Genomic DNA, 17,783 nt, shown 5'->3' on the forward strand with positions numbered 1-17,783 from the left:
CCTGGCAACCACAGATTTTTCTGTCTCTCTGGATGTGCCTGTTCTGGGCACTTCATATAAGTGGAATCATACAGTATATGGTTCTTTGTAGCTGGCTTCTTTCACTCGATGTGGTGGTTTGTTTTGTTTTAATTTATATTTCTGGCCGCGTTGGGTCTTTGTTGCTGTGCGCAGGCTTTCTCTAGTTGCGACGAGCGGGGGCTACTCTTCGTTGTGGTGCGTGGGCTTCTCATTGTGGTGGCTTCTCTTGTTGCGGAGCACACGCTCTAGGCGCGCAGGCTCAGTAGTTGTGGCTCGCGGGCTCTAGAGCGCAGGCTCAGTCGTTGCGCACGGGCTTAGTTGCTTCGGGGCATGTGGGATCTTCCCGGACCAGGGCTCAAACCCATGTCCCCTGCATTGGCAGGCGGATTCTCAACCAGTGCGCCACCAGCGAAGTCCCACTCACCGTGGTGTTTTTGAGGATCATCCGTGTGGTACACGTGTCAGAACTGCGTCCCTTTTCATGGCTGAATGATATGCCACTGTTTGGAGAGTCCGTAGCTTGTTTTTCCTTTCTTCAGCCGGTGTTTGGACTGTTTCCACTTCTTACCCACCACATGCTCCTCTGCCCTGCGTCCCATCACTTAGTGAATAGTGAGCTTGCTATTGGCCAGTCACCGTCCTAGATGCTGTCCCAGCAGGGCAGCCCTGCCCTCAGAAGCTTTATTTCCCCGCATAAGACCAAGAGAAGCACAACCCAGGAGTCTTAGGAGAAACAGGAAGAAGGGCAGGGCTCCATCCTGCAACCACCAGGCATCTTTTCCCCCATGTCTGGGGTCCGGAGTATAGGAGGTGGGAACGTTGGTCCTGAGTTCCACTGCTTGTTGGGAGAGAGAGAGGGGGAGAGAGAGAGAGAGAGGGAGGGAGGGAGAGAGAGGGAGGGAGGGAGGGAGAGAGAGAGAGAGAGAGAGAGAGAGAGAGAGAGAGAGAGTGTGTGTGTGGGGGGGCAGTTTAAGCCCCCCACTGCCTGGCTGAGCCAGCCTGCAAGCCAGCAGGCTTGTGAGGTCAGGGAGGTCCCTGAGGCTCGCCTGTCGTGGAAGGCGTGTGAGAGCTTGCTCCAGGCTGGACGCCGCCTCTGTGGCTGGAATCGGGAGGCCTGGGGCTGGTGTGCCCCAGCCCCTCACAGTGGGCACTCCATGAGGGTGGGGACTGTGTGAGGCTGGTTGATGGGCACCCCACACTCGCAACAAGGGGGACTGATATAAGGACCTGAGTGTGGAGAGCTGGGGTTGGGTGCAGGGAGGCCTCATGGCTGCAGGTTGGCAAAGGGATGGATGATTGAGTAACTGCCGGAGTGCCCTTCACCCGTGGGTCAGGCTCTGTGCTGGGAATGAGGGAGGCAGGTGTGTCTGACACCACATACCTGACAGACGCTGAACCCGCAAACCCAGATGTGCTCACATGGGGGGCGTGAGAGCAGAACTCGGCCAGCTGGGGAGGAGGGCTTTCCTAAAGGATGAGTAGAAGCTGGCTGGACCAGGAGACATTGCAGGCAGAGCACACAGCATGGGCAAAGGCCCTGAGGCAGCGAAGAGGGACAGTGGTGGGCTGAGCTCGGTGGACGAGGGGAGCAGGGCTCTCGAGCCTGGGGAGTGGGCAGGCATGGACGGTCATCCTGTTGGCTTTGATTAGAAGTAAGTAAATGGATGTGGTGGTGGGAACCCTGCCCCAGGAGCCTGGGAAGATCCCAGAACCCATACGGCACATCCAGATACAGCAGCACCTCTCACCCCTGGCTGCTCATCAGGGTCTCCTGGGCTGCTGATAAAACACCACTGCCCAGGACCTGTCCCAGATAAATAAAGTGCACATCAAAGGTGGGCTCCTGGCATTGGCTACATGTATTTTATATTTTTAAAAATGTGACCATGTGATACAGTATGTAGGAAGTATATAAATCATAAGTATGTGTAGTCCCATGAAACCATCACCCCGATGGGGATATAGAACATCGTCAGCACCCCTGGAATGCTCCCTCAGTAGCACCACCCCACCCCACTATTCTGCCCTCTGTCACCACAAATGGTAACTCTCAACTGAGGGTGATTTTGCCCCCTAGGGGACATTTGGCAATGTCTGCAGACATTTTTGATTGTCTCATCTTGGGGGGGATGCTCCTGGCATCTAGTGGGTCGAGGCCAGGGGTTGTGGTCCGCATCCCACCATGCACAGGACAGTCCCCAAGCATCAGCAATGCTGCGGTCGAGAACCCTGTCCTGGCTTGTTTGGCTCGTAACTTGAACTTCACGTACATGGAAGCGTTCTTCTTCTCTGGCGTCTTTTGCTCCACGTTACAGCTGCGGGGCTCTCTGTGTTGAGGTGTGCAGTTGTGTTCACCCCTTTTCAGTGCCGTGTAATATTCTACACATGAATATCTGATGACTTACTTCTCCCTTCTGCTCTTGGTGGGCATTTGGTTTGTTACGTATTGGGACACTAAGACTTTTTTTTTTGTATTTTTTAAAATATTTATTTTATTTATTTATTTTTGGCTGTGTCGGATCTTAGTTGTGACGCTCGTGATCTTTGTTGTGGTGCACGGGCTTAGTTGCCCTGCAGCATGTGGGATCTTAGTTCCCTGACCAGGGATTGAACCCATGTCCCATGCGTTGGAAGGGGGATTCTTTACCACTGGACCACCAGGGAAGTCCCAAGACACTGAGACTTTTTAGATGGCGCCAGGTGATTCTAGCGCCCAGCTGGCTCGACTCCCGTTGACCCTGCTGCTCCCTTGCAGTGTCACGAAGCTGCCGTGTCCATCTACTGCAGCATGCGCCGCCAGAGCCTCGGGCACTGGGCCCTCGTCTCCGTGCTGTCCTTGCTGGCCTGCTGCCTTGTCTACTCGCTGACAGGTAAGGCCCGCGCAAGGTGCCCAGGACCTGGGTGTGGAGCAGTGGGAAAAACCAGAATAATCACAAGTGTGTATAGAGACCCTACCGCGTCCTGGGTGCAGTGCTAAGTGGTTTGACTGCCTGTGCTTCTTTTGCCCCTAACACCCCCAGGAGAGTCCACAATTCATAGCGGAGGCCTCTGAAGCTCAGAGGGTTGCCATGACTTCTCCAGATTCTCCCAACTAGACGTGGCAAAGCTGAGATGCAAACCCTGGCCCGTCTGTCTCCTAAGCCCCTGCTCTTCACCCCCCACGCCCCTGCCTGCCTGTCTTGTGGGATGGCGTCAGTGATGGCGGTCGGAGCATTATATCCAGGAAGTGGTTTATAGAACACCCTCTTGGATGCAGTGGGTTTCAACATCCACAAACGGGCACAGGAGGGTCTTCAAAGGTGACAGAAGTGTGGCTCAGAGAGGGGCTGTGCCACACCCGAGGTCCCACGGCACGTCCAGTGCACAGCCCAGGGCCCGGGTTCAGGCCGACTTCTGGCCGCTTTCCTCCAGCCCAGCAGCCCTTTCTTTCGTCAGCCTATCAGAGTCTCTGATTCAGGGAGCTCTTAGGCTCCCACAGATGTGTCAGGGGCCTTGGACACTTGCTGGGTGACTTCTGTCTAGCAGGGGAGGTCTCTCTCATTCTGTGGCCCCTGAGTTGGACCCGGTGATTGAGAGTCTCCTTCAGATGGTCCAGGGCCAGCAGGATCACAGGGCTGGAGAAAAACCAAAGCAAACCACAGCTCTTGGTCAGCGATGGTTGTCTCAGGACCGGGCAGGTGACGCGGAGGCCGAGAGGCAGTGCTGGGTTGTGGGGTAGGGACCTGACTTCTGCTGTAATGAGCTGTGTTATTCCAGACAGTTGTTGACACCTTGGGTCTTGATTTTCCCCATCAGGAAAATGGGCGCACGGACAGTTTCTTTCTCTAGATGCTGTAAGGGTGAGGTGGACAGGGCACGGAAAGCATTGTTCAGACTGCTTCCAGTCAGTCCACACCCACGAGTGGGTGCCTTATACAGGTGCCGTGAGCTGTTTGGAAAAAGGACAAGGGACAGTTTTGCCCAGCAGGAGTTTGAGTCAGAAGGACCAGGATCCTGTAGGCTGAGGACAGGAAAGCCTTGGGAGATTCTAGAACTTTCTGTCAGCTCCTAGGGGAAACATTAGCAGCGGTAGATCCGGGTGCTGTCTGCGTGTCGGAGTAGAGGTGGGGGGATAGCATTTTTCTAATCAGCTCTCCTGTGTTCCCCCCTTTACCCTTCACAGGCGTGTATGGCTTCCTGACCTTCGGGACAGACGTTTCTGCTGACATCCTGATGTCCTACCCAGGCAACGATGGGGTCATCATCGTTGCCCGGGTCCTCTTCGCTGTGTCCATTGTGACTGTCTACCCCATTGTGCTCTTCCTGGGGAGGTGAGACCAGCTCGTGGGACATGGTTCAGTGCAGAGCATAGCACCCATCAAAAATTAGCACATGCCAGGCGCCACGCCAGCCCATGTGGCGTGGGGACTGTCTTCACCTCTGTTTCCTAGAGGAGGAGACGGGCAGGGGAGTCCAGTGGTTTGGCCAGCGTCGCCCAGCTGGTGTCAGGACTGGAGCCTGGCCCCTGGAGCTTGGCGGCCCAATGCGGCCCCGCCCTGTTGGCTACCCTTGTGCGGCGGGGGTTCCCAGGGAGTGAGGCAGTGGTGGGGGGCACTCTGGGGCACCCGGTGGTGGGCGAGTGCAGGGCTGCAGCCCCCGGGAGCCCGTGGGAGCCCATAGTGTGTGGCCTCCAGGTCGGTGATGCAGGATTTCTGGAGGAGGGGCTGCTGCTGGGCGTGTGGGCCCCAGGCCCTGGCCGAGCCCTCGGGGCCATGGGTCCGGATGTCGCTGACCGTCCTGTGGGTCACCGTGACGCTCGCCATGGCCCTGTTCCTGCCCGACCTCAGCGAGATCATCGGCATCATCGGCGGCATCAGCTCCTTCTTCATCTTCATCTTCCCAGGTGAGGGGCCTGTGTGTGGGGGGCGGGAGCTCGTGGAGGAGGGGTGGCTCCCAGACCTGTTTACTGGGCCAGGGCTTCACACACCTTCCCTTATTTAACATCTCAGTGGCCCTTGAAGGACATACTTGGTGGGCGTGCTGTTATCAACCCAGCCTACAGATGAGAAAACTGAGGCCTCCTGGGTGGAATAGCTAGCAGGTAGCAGGGCTGAGTCGGCCTCATCAGCCTTGTCCACCCTCCCGCTGCTGCCACTCGTTGTAGGATTTTTTTTTTTTTTTTTTTTTTTTTTGCGGTACGCGGGCCTCTCACTGTTGTGGCCTCTCCCGTTGCGGGGCACAGGCTCCGGACGCGCAGGCTCAGCGGCCATGGCTCACGGGCCCAGCCGCTCCGCGGCATGTGGGATCCTCCCGGACCAGGGCACGAACCCGTGTCCCCTGCATCGGCAGGCGGACTCTCAACCACTGCGCCACCAGGGAAGCCCACTATAGGATTTTATTTAATGTTTTCAATTATATGAAACTCCTATGGTTCAAAGGTGCCCCACAGACATCTCCCTCCTTGTCCCCCAGTCTGGGAGGCAAACACAGTTTCCATGATGGAGGGATTCCTAGGAAACCTTCCCAGTGTTAGTGAGTGATGATGTGAAATTCCAGTTAATTGGCCTGGGTGTTACCCTGGCCTGGCAGACCCAGGCTGGCCAAGGCTGGGGGCTCCCGGAGAAGCAGCAGCACTGCAGGGGCAGAAACCCCCGATCCTGTGGCCCCGGGCCCTGGGGAGCGCTCTCAGGGGTGGCGGGGTCCGAGCGCCTCACCACCTCCCTTGGCTTCCGCCCCCCGCCGGCCAACCACCGTCTAGGGCGGATGGACTCAGTGATGCAGTGTCTTGAACACACAGTATGGGTTGGGTGTCCATGTCCTGGGTGGGGCCTTGTAGCTCTAGCCGTTTCCCGTGCTGGAAAGGACGGGCCAGGATAGGCTTGGCAGCGGGGAGACCCACAGGATCTTTAGGCAGAGCTGTCTGGCTTCAAATCTCAGTAGCACGATTAAAAAAGAAAAAAAAAAAAATGACAGAAAGAAAAGAATAACAAAGGCAGCTGGCAGCTGTCAAAGGTGTCCCAGGGGTGAGGCCCCGAGTCTGGCCCTGACCCACCACATCGCATCAGAGACGTGAGTGTGTGCTGTCGTCGTCGCTGGAGAGGCCAAGGTGTTAGGGGGTGTCGAGCGGGGACCCCATAGTGGCGCCTGGGTGTTGGCTGAGCCTTTGCGAGCTCAGGGCTGCTTTGGGTTCAATAACGAAGAGCTGGTGTGACCCTGTGTCTCCTCCGCAGGTCTGTGCCTCATTTGTGCCATCAGCGTGGAGCCCGTAGGACCCCGAGTTAAGTAAGTGTGTGCACGTGAGGGTGTCGACTCTAGCATGTGCGGGGCTCACCGGGAGGGGTGTGTGAAGACTGCTCGCCCACCGGGTCCTGCGTGTGAGGGAACTGCAGGCCAGGCCGGGAGGGGGGCCTTGTCCACACGGCGGGGCTGGGGGCAGCTGAGCCGGGGCTCCATCCCAGGCCGGCACACTGCGCCCTGTTCAGTCCACGCGTGGCCGCCCTTGCACTGCGAGCGCTGTGGTCTCTGCTTGGGGCTTTATGCGGATTTGGGGTCTTCCCGGCGTCTGGAGGCCCAAGTCGTGCGTGCTTCCCCATCCTGTACTCGGACCCCGGGCGGGGTGGGTACAGGCTGGTCCTGTTGCCCCACAGATCCCTGCGTTCTGGAGGCCGTGGGCTCCCCCATGCACCAGGGCAACACGTTCTGTTAACAGGACAGCAGGTCCTGGTTGGATGATGCCTCAGTGCTGGGCCCCACGCTCAGCCCCTTTACCCCTTCCTCTCCCTGCGATGCTGGGATATTTCCATCCCAAAGACGAGGCAGAAACCAACCCACAGGCAGGTGGCGAGTAGGGCAGAGCTGGGGCTCAACTCTGGCCAACTGGACGTGGGGCCCCACGCTTACCCCCCTCCCTGCTCCACGTTGCTGGTTAGACAAGACCGTTTGGACCATCCCTTTTTTCAGCAGAGTACCCTCCGCTGGGTCGGCCTGTGGTGTAATTTGGACCATGTACTCTGCCACCGAGGGGCCCAGTTGGACCCACTGAGAAAGAGAGTGTGTGCACGGGTGATGGGCCAGAGCTCAGCCAGTGCCAGGGACCCGGGAGTCTGTGCAGATCTTGGTCCCATTTCACAGATGTGAAGACTGAGGCCAAGGTGGCTAGAGAGGACACTGTAGTAGTTTTCTAGGGCTGCTCGTGGCTTCAATCAACAGAAATGTATCTTCTCCCAGTTCTGGAGGCCAGAAGTCCAAAATCATGGTGTCAGCAGGGCCACACTCCCTCTGCAAGCTCTTGGGGGGGATTCCACTCTGTGCATTTCCTGCTTCTGGCAGCTCCAGGTGGTCCTTGGCTTGTGGCCGCATCACTCCCATCCCTGCCTCTGTCCTCACACAGCCTCTCCCTTGTGTCTGTTTCAAGTCTCCCTCTGCTTCTCTCCTATGAGGACACCTGTCATTGGGCTTAGGGCCCACCCCCAATCCACGGTGATCTCATCTCCAGATCGTTAGCTTCATCACATCTGCAAAGACCCTGTTTCCAAATGAGGTCATGTTCACAGGTTCCAGGTGGATGTGAATTTGGGGAACCACCCTTCAGCCCAGTATAGATGCTCTTATGTCACAGCAGCCGTGAACTTGGGGCCCACTTGCAGCCTCTCTTTCCCCTTCGTCCAGCCCCATGGAGCCCAAGCTTGGTCTTCCCACAGCGGCAGGCCTGGCTGGGCTCCCTTCTGGGTTGAGAAGCATTTTTCTGGGCGTCTCTAAAGCTGATTTGGGCTTAGCCCCAGCCTCGGCTGCCTGGGGGCCCCCTACATGGTTCTTTCCCTGTAGCGCCCTTTCAAGTCGTGCTGCTTCTGTGGTGCCTCAGTCCAAGTTCACAGCAGCTGTTACTGATGGGCTTTAAAGGTATTTTTAATCCTAGCGCTGCTTTAGGGCTTTCTGATCAAAGCTGCTCCGAGGAGCCAGCAGGCCCCGTCACGTTCACCTCTCTCCCCCCTTTCAGGCAGGCGGGTGTTCACGGCACCGAGCTGCCACTCTGCCACGCTGCGTAACTGCAGATGGTTTTTCCATGACGACGGATCCTTGTGGCCTTTGTTAACGGGCCAGAAATATCCCTGTTATTTCGTGGGAGTCTTATTATCGTGGCTTTTGCCTCACTGCCTGCACCGTCTCTCCTGGTTACGTTATGACGCCTGTGCACGTGGTCTCGTGGCCACCAGTTCCAGCCACCTCTGTCCCCTCCCCCATCGCCCCCCAGCCGCTGTTCCCATCTGTGTGACCTAGGGCTTTCTTCTCCTTCCTCACTTTCGGGGGTGTCCACCCCCTAAAGAAAAGAAGCGGAAGAGAAGGGAGTGTGAAACTGGTGTCTCCCTCCCCCCATTTCTTCGTCTTTGATAAAATATTGGGAGGGAACGAGGTTATGAAACAACAGGTTGGGTGAGAGTTGTTTTTTTTTTTTCCATTGCACGGGTACTTTATTTCCTATTGTCCCAGAAACCCATCCCTACAGGTAAGGGAGGGTAACCTGAATTTCTTCCAAATTGGTGACTCTGCTAGGCTTCACATCATAAGTTTTCTACATGTGTTTGGCTCGTCTGTGCAAATCTCCAGAAAAGCGCGTGTTGACGGGAGTTTGTTGACTTGGCAGGTGCTTCCTGGAGGCCTGGGGGGTGGTCTCCGTGCTTGTCGGCACCTTCATCTTCGGGCACAGCACGGTGGCGGCTGTCATGGAGCTGCTCTGAGGGGCGGCCCGTGCCCGAGCAGGATGGGGTCTCCACGGCTGCCCTGGTCCGGCTGCCTGCATCCAGCCGTGAGACCGATGTTATTTCATCATAAAGATGCTGGAGAAACGGATACGTTCTGCCTTCCCAGGCTGCTCATTTGGGCTTCTGCTGGTTCCCAGGGTTTCTGGTGCAGTGGTGAGAAGTTTCTTAGTGTCCTGGGCCTGCCCTGCAAATGACCACAGACTGGGGGCTTCTAGCAACAGCAGTGCGTTCTCTCACCGTCTGGAGGCTAGAAGTCTGAGATCAAGGTGTGGGCTGGGCTGGCACCCTCCCTCTGCAGGCTCTAGGGGGAGGGTCCCTCCTGCCTCTTCCAGCTTCTGCTGGTTGCTGGCCATCCTCGGTTCTCCTCGGCCCGTGGCCGCATGCCTCCAGTGTCTGCCGCCTCCCTCACGTGGCCGTCCTCCCTATGTATCTGTCTCAATTTCCCTCTCATAGGGCTCACCCTAATTCAGTGTGACTTCATCGTAATCACTTAACTGGGATCCGCAAATATCCTATTTCCAAATAGGGTCACATGCACACTTTCCAGAGGTTAGGGCGTAAACTGTGTCCCCCAGAAAAATAAGTTAAACCCATAACTGGGAGGCAGGTGCTGAGGCCCAGAGAGCCCTGCTTTGGGGTGCTGGGATCAAAGACACGAGGCACGGGCACTGCTCAGTGGGTGAGAGCCCAGGGGGCATTTGGGGCGGCCTCCGTTGGGGATGGCAGTGCTGCGGCATGGGGGAATGCCCAAGGAGATGCGTGCCCAGAGCTGGCCACACAGCCTGTGCTTGGCCTCGCTCCAGTGGTGGGGGGGACCCTAGGGGAGCCCCCGCCCCTTCCACTGGCTGGACCTGAAGAGCCTGGAGGCCAAGTGCTCTGTCTGCTCCATGGTTCCCTCCCCGATCCTGGGGTGAGGAACCACGCCTGCGGCTGAGGGGGCAGGGATCTGCCCACGGCCGGGGAGGAGAGGAGGACGGGGCCAGGGGCTCCCGCGTCGCTGTCCCCGGCACTGACCCTGCCCAGGGCCCGGCAACCCCTGGATGGATGTTGCTGGATTCAGGCCGCTCTTCCTCCGCCCTGGGACATCTGCCAGGAGCCAGCAGTGCCAGAGCCTGCATGGGCTGACATCCTTTAGACACCTTCCTCCAGGTAGGCAGCAGCCGGGCCTTGTTTGTTATCTCGCGTCACGTGTGTGTGAGGCTGGTGGTGATAGAACCGTTTTAGAGTTTGTTTTTTTCCAGTTTATCCACCTGTATTTTTTTATTTTTTGAGATGTAATTCACATACCACGTAGTCCACCCTTTTAAAGTGTACAATTCGGTGAGCATTAGATGTACAGAGTGGTGCAGCCATCACCAATATCCAATCCCCGTACATGTTGATCACCCCCAAAGGACCCCAGGACCCGTTAGCCTTGACTCCCCATTCCTCCCTCTCCAGTTCCCCGTAACCATGGATCCGCTTTCTGTCTCTAGGGATTTGCCCATTCTGGACATTCCACATGAACGGATGCATACAATACGTGGCCTTTTGTGTCTGGTTCGACTTCGTGTAATGTTTTCAAACTCCCCCATTTTCCAGGTGAGGCAACTGAAGCTTGGGAAACTCAAGGCCGCCTGTCCCGTGAGGTGCAGAGTTGGGTTGGGACTGATTTTGGGTTAAATTCCATCATCCACTCCTAGGGGTGGCCAAGGGGGTTGGGAACTAGTTGACCCAGTGGGCGGGGATGGGGCCCCTGCCCCCCAGTGCCCTGGCTGTTGGCGGAGACTCTGATCCAGTGAGGGGGGACACAGGACCCTTCTCCAAGTGCTGACCAGCCCCACCACGACCTGCCACACCCTGCAGTGGCCACAGCGTCCTCCTGGACAAGGGCCTCAGAACCAGCACATGTGCTGGCAGAATGGATTTCCTGGAGCATTTATCACCCCAGAGCTGGCAGCGGGTTTGGATGGTCAGAGACTTATCATCTACACCCTGTGTGCTTGGCACGGTGCTGCTGCCCAGGAAAGCTGGGCTGTGATAGGACCCTTCATGGAGGGTCCTAGGTAAGAACAAAGCATGGCGGGTAAGGGTCGTGCCAGAAAGAGAGGCGGTGTATGAAGTGACTTTGGAGTTGGACTACTGGTTGTGAATACCCTCTGCCACTTGCTTTCTCAAGATTTGGGAAGTTCATGAACCTCCTCTAAGAATCAATTTCCCCACCAGCAAAACAGCAGCCTTATTGCGTATGAGGCAACGTGCACTTACTGTGTGAGAACTAAAGGTGATCATGTACTTACAGCAGCTGGTGGGGGACCCAAGCAATGGTAATTTCCAGAAAAGCTAGGTTGAGAGTATTAGGAGGTGAACACTGAGCTTCCTGGCAGCTGAGGGAAAAGGGGAATGTGAGGACCAGAGGGCTTACGCCAAAGCTGGAAAGCACATCAGGGAGGTGGCGGCCTGGCACTAATGCTGAGAAGAGATGAGGGTGGGGCTCTTGCAGGGGTGACAGGTATCACCCCTGGGTACGATCGTTTCCATCTCTCTGACAGGTAGAGGGGATTCCCCTAGGACTGAGCCTCAGATCAGCCATGATCACACAAGGATGTGATGCAAAGAAATGCAGGCTGGGATGCTGCCCTCTGATGTCTGAGCTCATGAGGCAGGTATGCTCATCTCCTGGACTGACCTGCTCCAGCACCGAGCGCCTCCCCCTGGTTTGGGACAGCAGCTGGAGCACAGAGGGGCTCCAGTGGCATGCTTGAGATCAGGGTGGCGCACAGGGCTCTGAGCGTGGGCTCTGGGTCTGGAACATCTGAGCTGACTCTGCCTGCTCTGTCGCCTTGGCCAGGCTCCGTCCCTACTCTAAACAGCCCTTGTCCTCAGATTGCTGACCCAGGAAAACCTCTGTGCTATTCTTAGCCTCGGTGTCCCTCCCGGGACCTGGGTCAGCACCTCCTCTCCTTCTTCCTCCGGCCCTTGGTTTCCATCCTCTTTGTTCTCCTCTAAAACGAAACTGAGGGCAGCCCCTCCCTCCCAGCATAGCCATGGGGATGAGCTGAGATAGACCCCCAGAGCCTGGCCTGTCTCAGGATCCCGATCAGTGGTGACATGTGTGCTTGAGTGCAGAGACCCTCCTGTCTCAAGGGACAGCTGTGAATGGGGCCCAGTAACATTCTGCAGTCGAGGTGACTCGTTCTGCTCTGAGAAGCATGGCCTACAGGGGGTCCGAGTGTCCTGGGGAAGTGTCCTTCCAGTGGCTCTAGGTGCCCCCAGGTGATGCGCAGGGACAGCAGCAGCCCCAGCACCTGAGGGGTTGCCTGTGTCGCACACAGGATGGCGGCCACATGTCTCCCGTGGAAGGCTTGGGTTTCGAACGGGACACGGCAAGGAACACAGATGCTGAACATCTGTTTGAGCAGGTGAGTTGTGATATTTTAAAAAATGATTCACGTAACATAAAATTAACCATTTTGAAGTGCACACACACTGCAGGGGCATTGGGTACCTCGCACTGTCACACAGGCACCTCCTCCATCGCTTCCCAAACGCCTTCCTCAGCAGTAAGCCCCCCCAGCGACCCCTACTCTACTTCCCATTTCTATAGATTTAACTCTTCCAGACGTGTCGTATGCATGGGATGGTACAAATGTGGCCTCCTGTGCCCGGCTTCTTTCACTCAGCATAGGGTTTGTACGCGTCGCCCATGTTGCGGCCGGGGTCAGGACTTCATTCCTTTTTATGGCTGAATCACGGTCCACCGCATGGATAGACCTGCGTTTGTCCATTCGTCCACTGATGGGCATTTGTGATGTGTCTACCTTCTGGCTCGTGTGAATAAGCTGCTGTGAACATATGGGCGCAAGTGCTTGCTTGCTTAAATGCCTCAATTCTTTTGGGCCTAGTATATACCCAGGAGGGGAATTTCTCGGTCACGTGGTAATTCCATCTTTAACTGTTGGGGGAACCTGACTGGCATCTGAACGTATTAATCCGGAGCCGTTCCTCTGCACCTGTCTCTGCTGCGTGCCAGGTGGTTAGAGCACAGCATTGGGGGCAGACAACTGCTCTGGGTTTGGATGAAGCAGTGCCACTTGGCCGTGTGCCCTCTGGCGAGCTGCTTGCCTTTCTGTGTCTCGGTTTCCCTACGTGCGGACCCCAGGATGGCACAGGAAGCAGCGACGGCACCTGCCAAGTGCCTCGCACTGGAGTGTAAAGTAAGTGGAGGCTCTTATCCCTTTTAGGGTTGATGCTTGTTCTCTTCAGAGCCTGTTCCACCCCCTCAGAATCTGAGGTGGGTACAGTCAGCTCCGAGCCTCCAAGAGGCGAGAGCTGGGGCAGAATCTGGGGCAGAGAGTCACGGGCCCAGAGGGCGGGCTTCCTCAGTTGCGCCTCCAGGAGCCTCCACCCCCTGAGATTTTTATTTTTAAAACAGCTGAGCTGCCTGGAACGGTAGCAGCGTCAGGGTGGGCTGAGGTGACGCTGCCAGCAGGACCTCCTGCAGTGGCCTTCTCGTGAGCCAGGCAGTTCCTAAGCTTCCAAGGAGGGGTCTTCTCCCCACTTCACAGATGAGAAAACAGAGGCTGTGAGAGGCTGAGTGCAAGGACGCTGACATGTTCAGCTGGGATGTATGTTCAGCTAGGATGTGAATCTGTATTTTATGCTTCCAACAAGCCCCCATGGTTTCACTGGGCCCCGCGGCCCAGTTCCAGGCCCTTTCTCTCTCTCCTCCTTCCCCGGCTCCCCAGCAGCCCCCTCCCTACCTGCCCTCCTTCCCGTCCTGCTTTAGCAAAGGGAGGCAGGTCTCTCTTCTCGTCCCTTGGGACTTCTGTGTATTGTCTCTCCTGCAACACGGCCAGGGAAACAGGAAGTTACAGAGGTTCCAGCATCGGCCTTGAAATAACCTTTAAGTCTAGGGTCTTCTGGCTTGTTGGAACAGCACCTTTATGGGTGTGCAGCCAAGGATCGACTGTGTCCAGGGAGGTCTGGCTTTTGCCCTCGGCTCTTAGGAGGTGATGAACCTCTAGGACCTTGGAAAGTCCTGACACATGTCTCTTTGTTTACCTGGGGCCACTTGGGATCAGCTTGACCTCCACAGGGGCTGGAGGCTAAGGTCAGCCAGAGCCAACCCCCAGTGCAAACTCTGAAGGTGAGCTTCCCTGGTTGGCAGTTCCCTATGCTTAATGAATGTCATAGGGCAGCTCCGGGAGAACCAGGTGCTGTCTGCACATGTCATGGGGAAGGGACAACCCTAAGCTTGGTCTCTCCGGGACCCTCCGCCATGCTGAGTTCGGTCTGTGTGCTTTTGCTGCCATAATCTGTAACCACGAGCAGAAGGGCTTGGCTGAGTTGTGAGAGTCCTTCTAGTGAATTACTGCGCCGAGGGTGGTCTTGGGGACCCCCAAGCTTTGAACAGGCATGAACTTGTTTGTCAAGATACATACCTCAGAGTCATCACTTCCACTTGACAGATGAGAAAACTGAGGCGACTGGGCTCAGGTTTCATGGCTAATAAGGGGCCCCGAGCATCCTGACAGCTTCACTCGCCAGCTGTCATCAACTAGACGACAGGAAACAAACACGCAGCCGTTCCCAACGCTAGTTTATTTGGTGCCTGTCCCGGGCGGCTGTTTGCCTAGCAGGGCACTGGCTACCTGGGGTCTACTGCCGCCTGCGGGCTCAGCCCGGACCTGGGGGGCACTACAGGGTCCCAGCTCCTAGCAGGAGGAGGAGGTGAGAGAAGGGTGAGGGGCGAGCCCGGCCGAGGACGTGGGGACGGGTCCTGGGGGGCCGCTCCCCAGCACTCACGGCCGCCCTCTGGCTTCAGCAGGGCCCAGCAGCTCGGATGCTGCTCTGTCCACAAGCGGGGGGGCGGGGGGGAAGTGCCAGGGCAGGGGTTCACCTTCACTTCAACCAGCAGGAAAAGACCTTCTTATGTGGAAGTATACTGAAAAGACAGCTCGTCTACCACAGTTTCTAGAAAGGAGCACGTCCTTCATCCGAGGACGCAGGCGCATCCGCAGGGCCCCAGGCAGGGCTCAGTCGCGGCCCAGGGTGCACCAGGCAGCTGGAGAGGAGGGAGGGGGACGCGTCAGGGGGAGGAGGCTGCTGGGAAAGACGGCCCTGGCCCGGCCCCGGGGAGGCTGCAGCGGCCCCTCCCCTCTCAGGGCCAGAGAGCAAGGCCTGCAGGCTGTCGCTCCTCTGCCAACTCTGTGCCAGGCGGGCCTGCGGGCGGCAGAGTGGGCCGTGGGGAGGTGGGTGCATGAAGCCACGGGCGGGGCCCTACGCAGGGCACAGAGGTGCTTGTCCCCTGGAGGGAATGGCTGTCTGGCTGGGAACACAGTGGGGTGGCCCGCAGCGAGGCCTGCCCTGGCCTGGGGGTGCTTTCTGGGCCCCTAGCACAGGCCTGCCCCATGCTGGGCTCAGGGCCCCGGCCTCCCTGCCTTGTCTAGGACCCCCTCCGGTGGAGCACTTGCTGGTGGACTACAGTTTCTGGTAGCCAAGGGAACAGCAGAGAGTCTGGGGTGGTTTGTGCCCCAGCTCAGCCGTTTCTGCCTGGCCCATGGCGTCCCCCTCCCTCTGTAACTGGTCCACGCCCTCCTCCCCGCTACCTGGCACAGAGATCCGGGAGAGGGCCTCGGGCTGGCTCAGCGTGTCCACCTTGACGTGCCGAAACGCCTTGCATACGGGGCTCTGCAGGTGCCTGCAACCCAGGGGGTGGCCCGTGAGCTCTCGGGGCCCTGTGGCCTGGGGGCCACACACCAGTCAGCCAAACTCAGGGCTCAGAGCCGTGGTGGGAAGGTAGGGCCGCAGCAGAGTGCTGGGGCCCCCGGGGGCTGGGGGCACAGCCTGGCTCTGGACTCCCCCTGAGCAACCTTCACTGAGAGAACTTTCTGGATTTTTATCCTTGGGCAGCAGTTTTGAAACAGGAGCAACCCTGGCCTCCGCTCCCAGGGCTGGTCAGGAGCCCAGATTCAGGACCCAGCAGGGCACGTTGAGGGGGGTCAAGCTCCAGCCTGAGAAACGCCACCTCCAATTGGCTTGAGGCCCAGCCGTCTGAGCAAGTGGATGCCGCTGGAACCCCGACTCTTTACCCTCCCCGCCAAGGAGCCTCTGGGACAAGGAAGGGCCTGGAAAGGGGGTCGGGGCAGGTCCCCGCCCCACGTCCCACCACCTAACCCCCGGCCGAGGGCTGAAACTAGAGACCGTGCGTGGCCAGACCTACATCTTCCACTCGTCCTCTGTCTCCCAGAACTCGTAGACCACGAAGGTGACGCCGTCCGCCAGCCTTACGGCAGCAATGCTGCAAGAGGAGAGAGACCAGACTCAGTGGATGCACGGGGCTGCCGGCCTGCTTGCTCCCCTCTGGGGTGCACACAGGGCCCCCAGACAGGGAGTCCCCTGAGCCAGGCTCGGGGCTGCCTGAAGACCCTGGAAAGGTGAGGCTGGCAGAAGCTGCAGCAGCTGGGGGTGGTGACAGGCCCAGAAGGCAGCCCGGGGGTGGTGGCCGGCCCGGAAGACAGCCTGTCACCGCTGTTCTCAGTATCACGCTCCCTTTCTGATCAGGCCCCCCGAACCCTCCAGGACCAGCCACCTAGTCTGAGCAGCTCCGTGCACCTCTGTATGATCTAGAGCACGGCCTGGCCCTGCACAGGGGCCAGCATGGCTGTTGAATGAATGACAGTGAAACGACTTTTTGAAAAAGGCTTTCTAGTCATTGAAAAACCTACCTTTAAAACTAAAAGCATCTTCCCCCTGCCACGCTGTCCTTCATAATCATTCTTTCATTTAATCCTTAAAAGGAATCCGACGTGGCCCAAGTCCCTGAGCTGCCGTCCCTGTGTGAGCACCAGGGTACTCACCCCATTTCAAATAAGACAGAGACCCAGGCTGGGGCATGGATGGAGCAAGGCGGGGGGGTGCCTCTAAGAATGTGGCCGACCCCGGGAGAGGGAGGCCCACCCAGGGAGAGGGAGGCCCGGCCTCTCGGTCACGATACCACCCCATCAGGCCTCTCGGCCACCCTCCCGGTTTCTTCCCCTTTTCCCACACGCTCAGGAGCACAGAACCCCAAGCATCCCTCAGACAGGAGAATCCCGTGCCGGTGGCGTCTGCTGCATTATCACAGGCAATTCCAGGTTTGGGGCTGCAGAGAGGATGCCTACTGCGGGCTGCCTCCTCCCGGCCCTTCCCAGCCCCGGGCCCCCTTCTTCCACGCTGTCTCCCATGATGAGCACACAGCTCCCGTGGCTCCGGGTGACACCTGCATGCCCACCACTCCCCGGATCTCCCCACTGGTACATCGGCACCTCGAATGGCATCTGGAATTTAACATGGCCCCAAAGGCCTGTGCGACTCCCCGCACCCACGCGCCTGACCTTCCGCGGCTTCTCCAGCTCAGCCTGCGGCCCCGTCCTCCATCAAATTCTTGAAGCTGAAGAATCTCAGACTCCGCGTGGCCTTCTCTTTCTACAGCCCCCCACTCCATCCCAGCCATGGTCAAGTCCAGTCAGCCCCACTCCAAAACAGACCCCAGCTCTGCCCACATCGTGCCAAGGCCAGTGCCCTCTCCGGGTGACTGCAGGGCCTTTCCCTGGCCGCCAGCTGCATGCCTGTTGCCAGCCCTTCTTACACGAGAGAGGCAAGACCGAGTCTCCCTCCTGCCTAAGCATCTCTCCCCCATGGTCCCTGGGCCCCGGAACGAGCAGGGCCTGCCTGCCTCCCTGGCCCTCTGACCCACCCACCCCTGGGTCACTCTGTCGAGCCACACCAGCCTGTGCCGGGCCTCAGATTCTGCGGTGGGTGGGGGGCGCTGCTCCTCACTCAGCCTCAGCACACATGCAGCCCCTCCCCAAAGCCCGCCGTTCGCTGGCCTGCACAGCACCCACCGCCAACCAGAATCATCTTTCTTCACCTGCCCTCTCCCCCCACCTGGAATTAACGTGCAGCCTGAGTCACGCTGTACCCCCAGGCCTGGCCCACCTGCTTTACCGGGAAGCAGGAGGAGGCACATGTGCTCTTGAGGTAGGAAAAAAACAACCGGGG

At 58.1% G+C, this 17,783-nt stretch overlaps 2 protein-coding genes across 2 annotated transcripts in view; one reads left to right on the forward strand and one right to left on the reverse strand.

Moving 5' to 3' along the window:
- SLC38A8 (solute carrier family 38 member 8) overlaps positions 1-12,148 on the forward strand; it is a 35,398-nt gene extending 23,250 nt beyond the window's left edge. Inside the window, exons 7-14 of the mRNA XM_081217742.1 lie at positions 2,777-2,891; positions 4,184-4,331; positions 4,695-4,903; positions 6,231-6,282; positions 8,642-9,908; positions 10,235-10,340; positions 11,291-11,404; positions 12,074-12,148. Coding sequence (XP_081073868.1) covers positions 2,777-2,891; positions 4,184-4,331; positions 4,695-4,903; positions 6,231-6,282; positions 8,642-8,735 — 618 coding nt within the window. The 3' untranslated portion in view covers positions 8,736-9,908; positions 10,235-10,340; positions 11,291-11,404; positions 12,074-12,148. The remainder of the gene's footprint in view (positions 1-2,776; positions 2,892-4,183; positions 4,332-4,694; positions 4,904-6,230; positions 6,283-8,641; positions 9,909-10,234; positions 10,341-11,290; positions 11,405-12,073) is intronic.
- A 2,095-nt stretch (positions 12,149-14,243) lies between these two features.
- Positions 14,244-17,783, reverse strand: part of NECAB2 (N-terminal EF-hand calcium binding protein 2) — a gene marked incomplete at its 5' end in the record, with an annotated part of 40,683 nt that continues 37,143 nt past the window's right edge. The window contains 3 exons of the mRNA XM_081216997.1: positions 14,244-14,805; positions 15,350-15,441; positions 15,964-16,041. Coding sequence (XP_081073123.1) covers positions 14,777-14,805; positions 15,350-15,441; positions 15,964-16,041 — 199 coding nt within the window. The 3' untranslated portion in view covers positions 14,244-14,776. The remainder of the gene's footprint in view (positions 14,806-15,349; positions 15,442-15,963; positions 16,042-17,783) is intronic.

The sequence above is a fragment of the Mesoplodon bidens genome, assembly GCF_964165515.1.
Source record: "Mesoplodon bidens genome assembly, chromosome: 18".
Lineage (NCBI taxonomy): Eukaryota > Metazoa > Chordata > Mammalia > Artiodactyla > Ziphiidae > Mesoplodon > Mesoplodon bidens.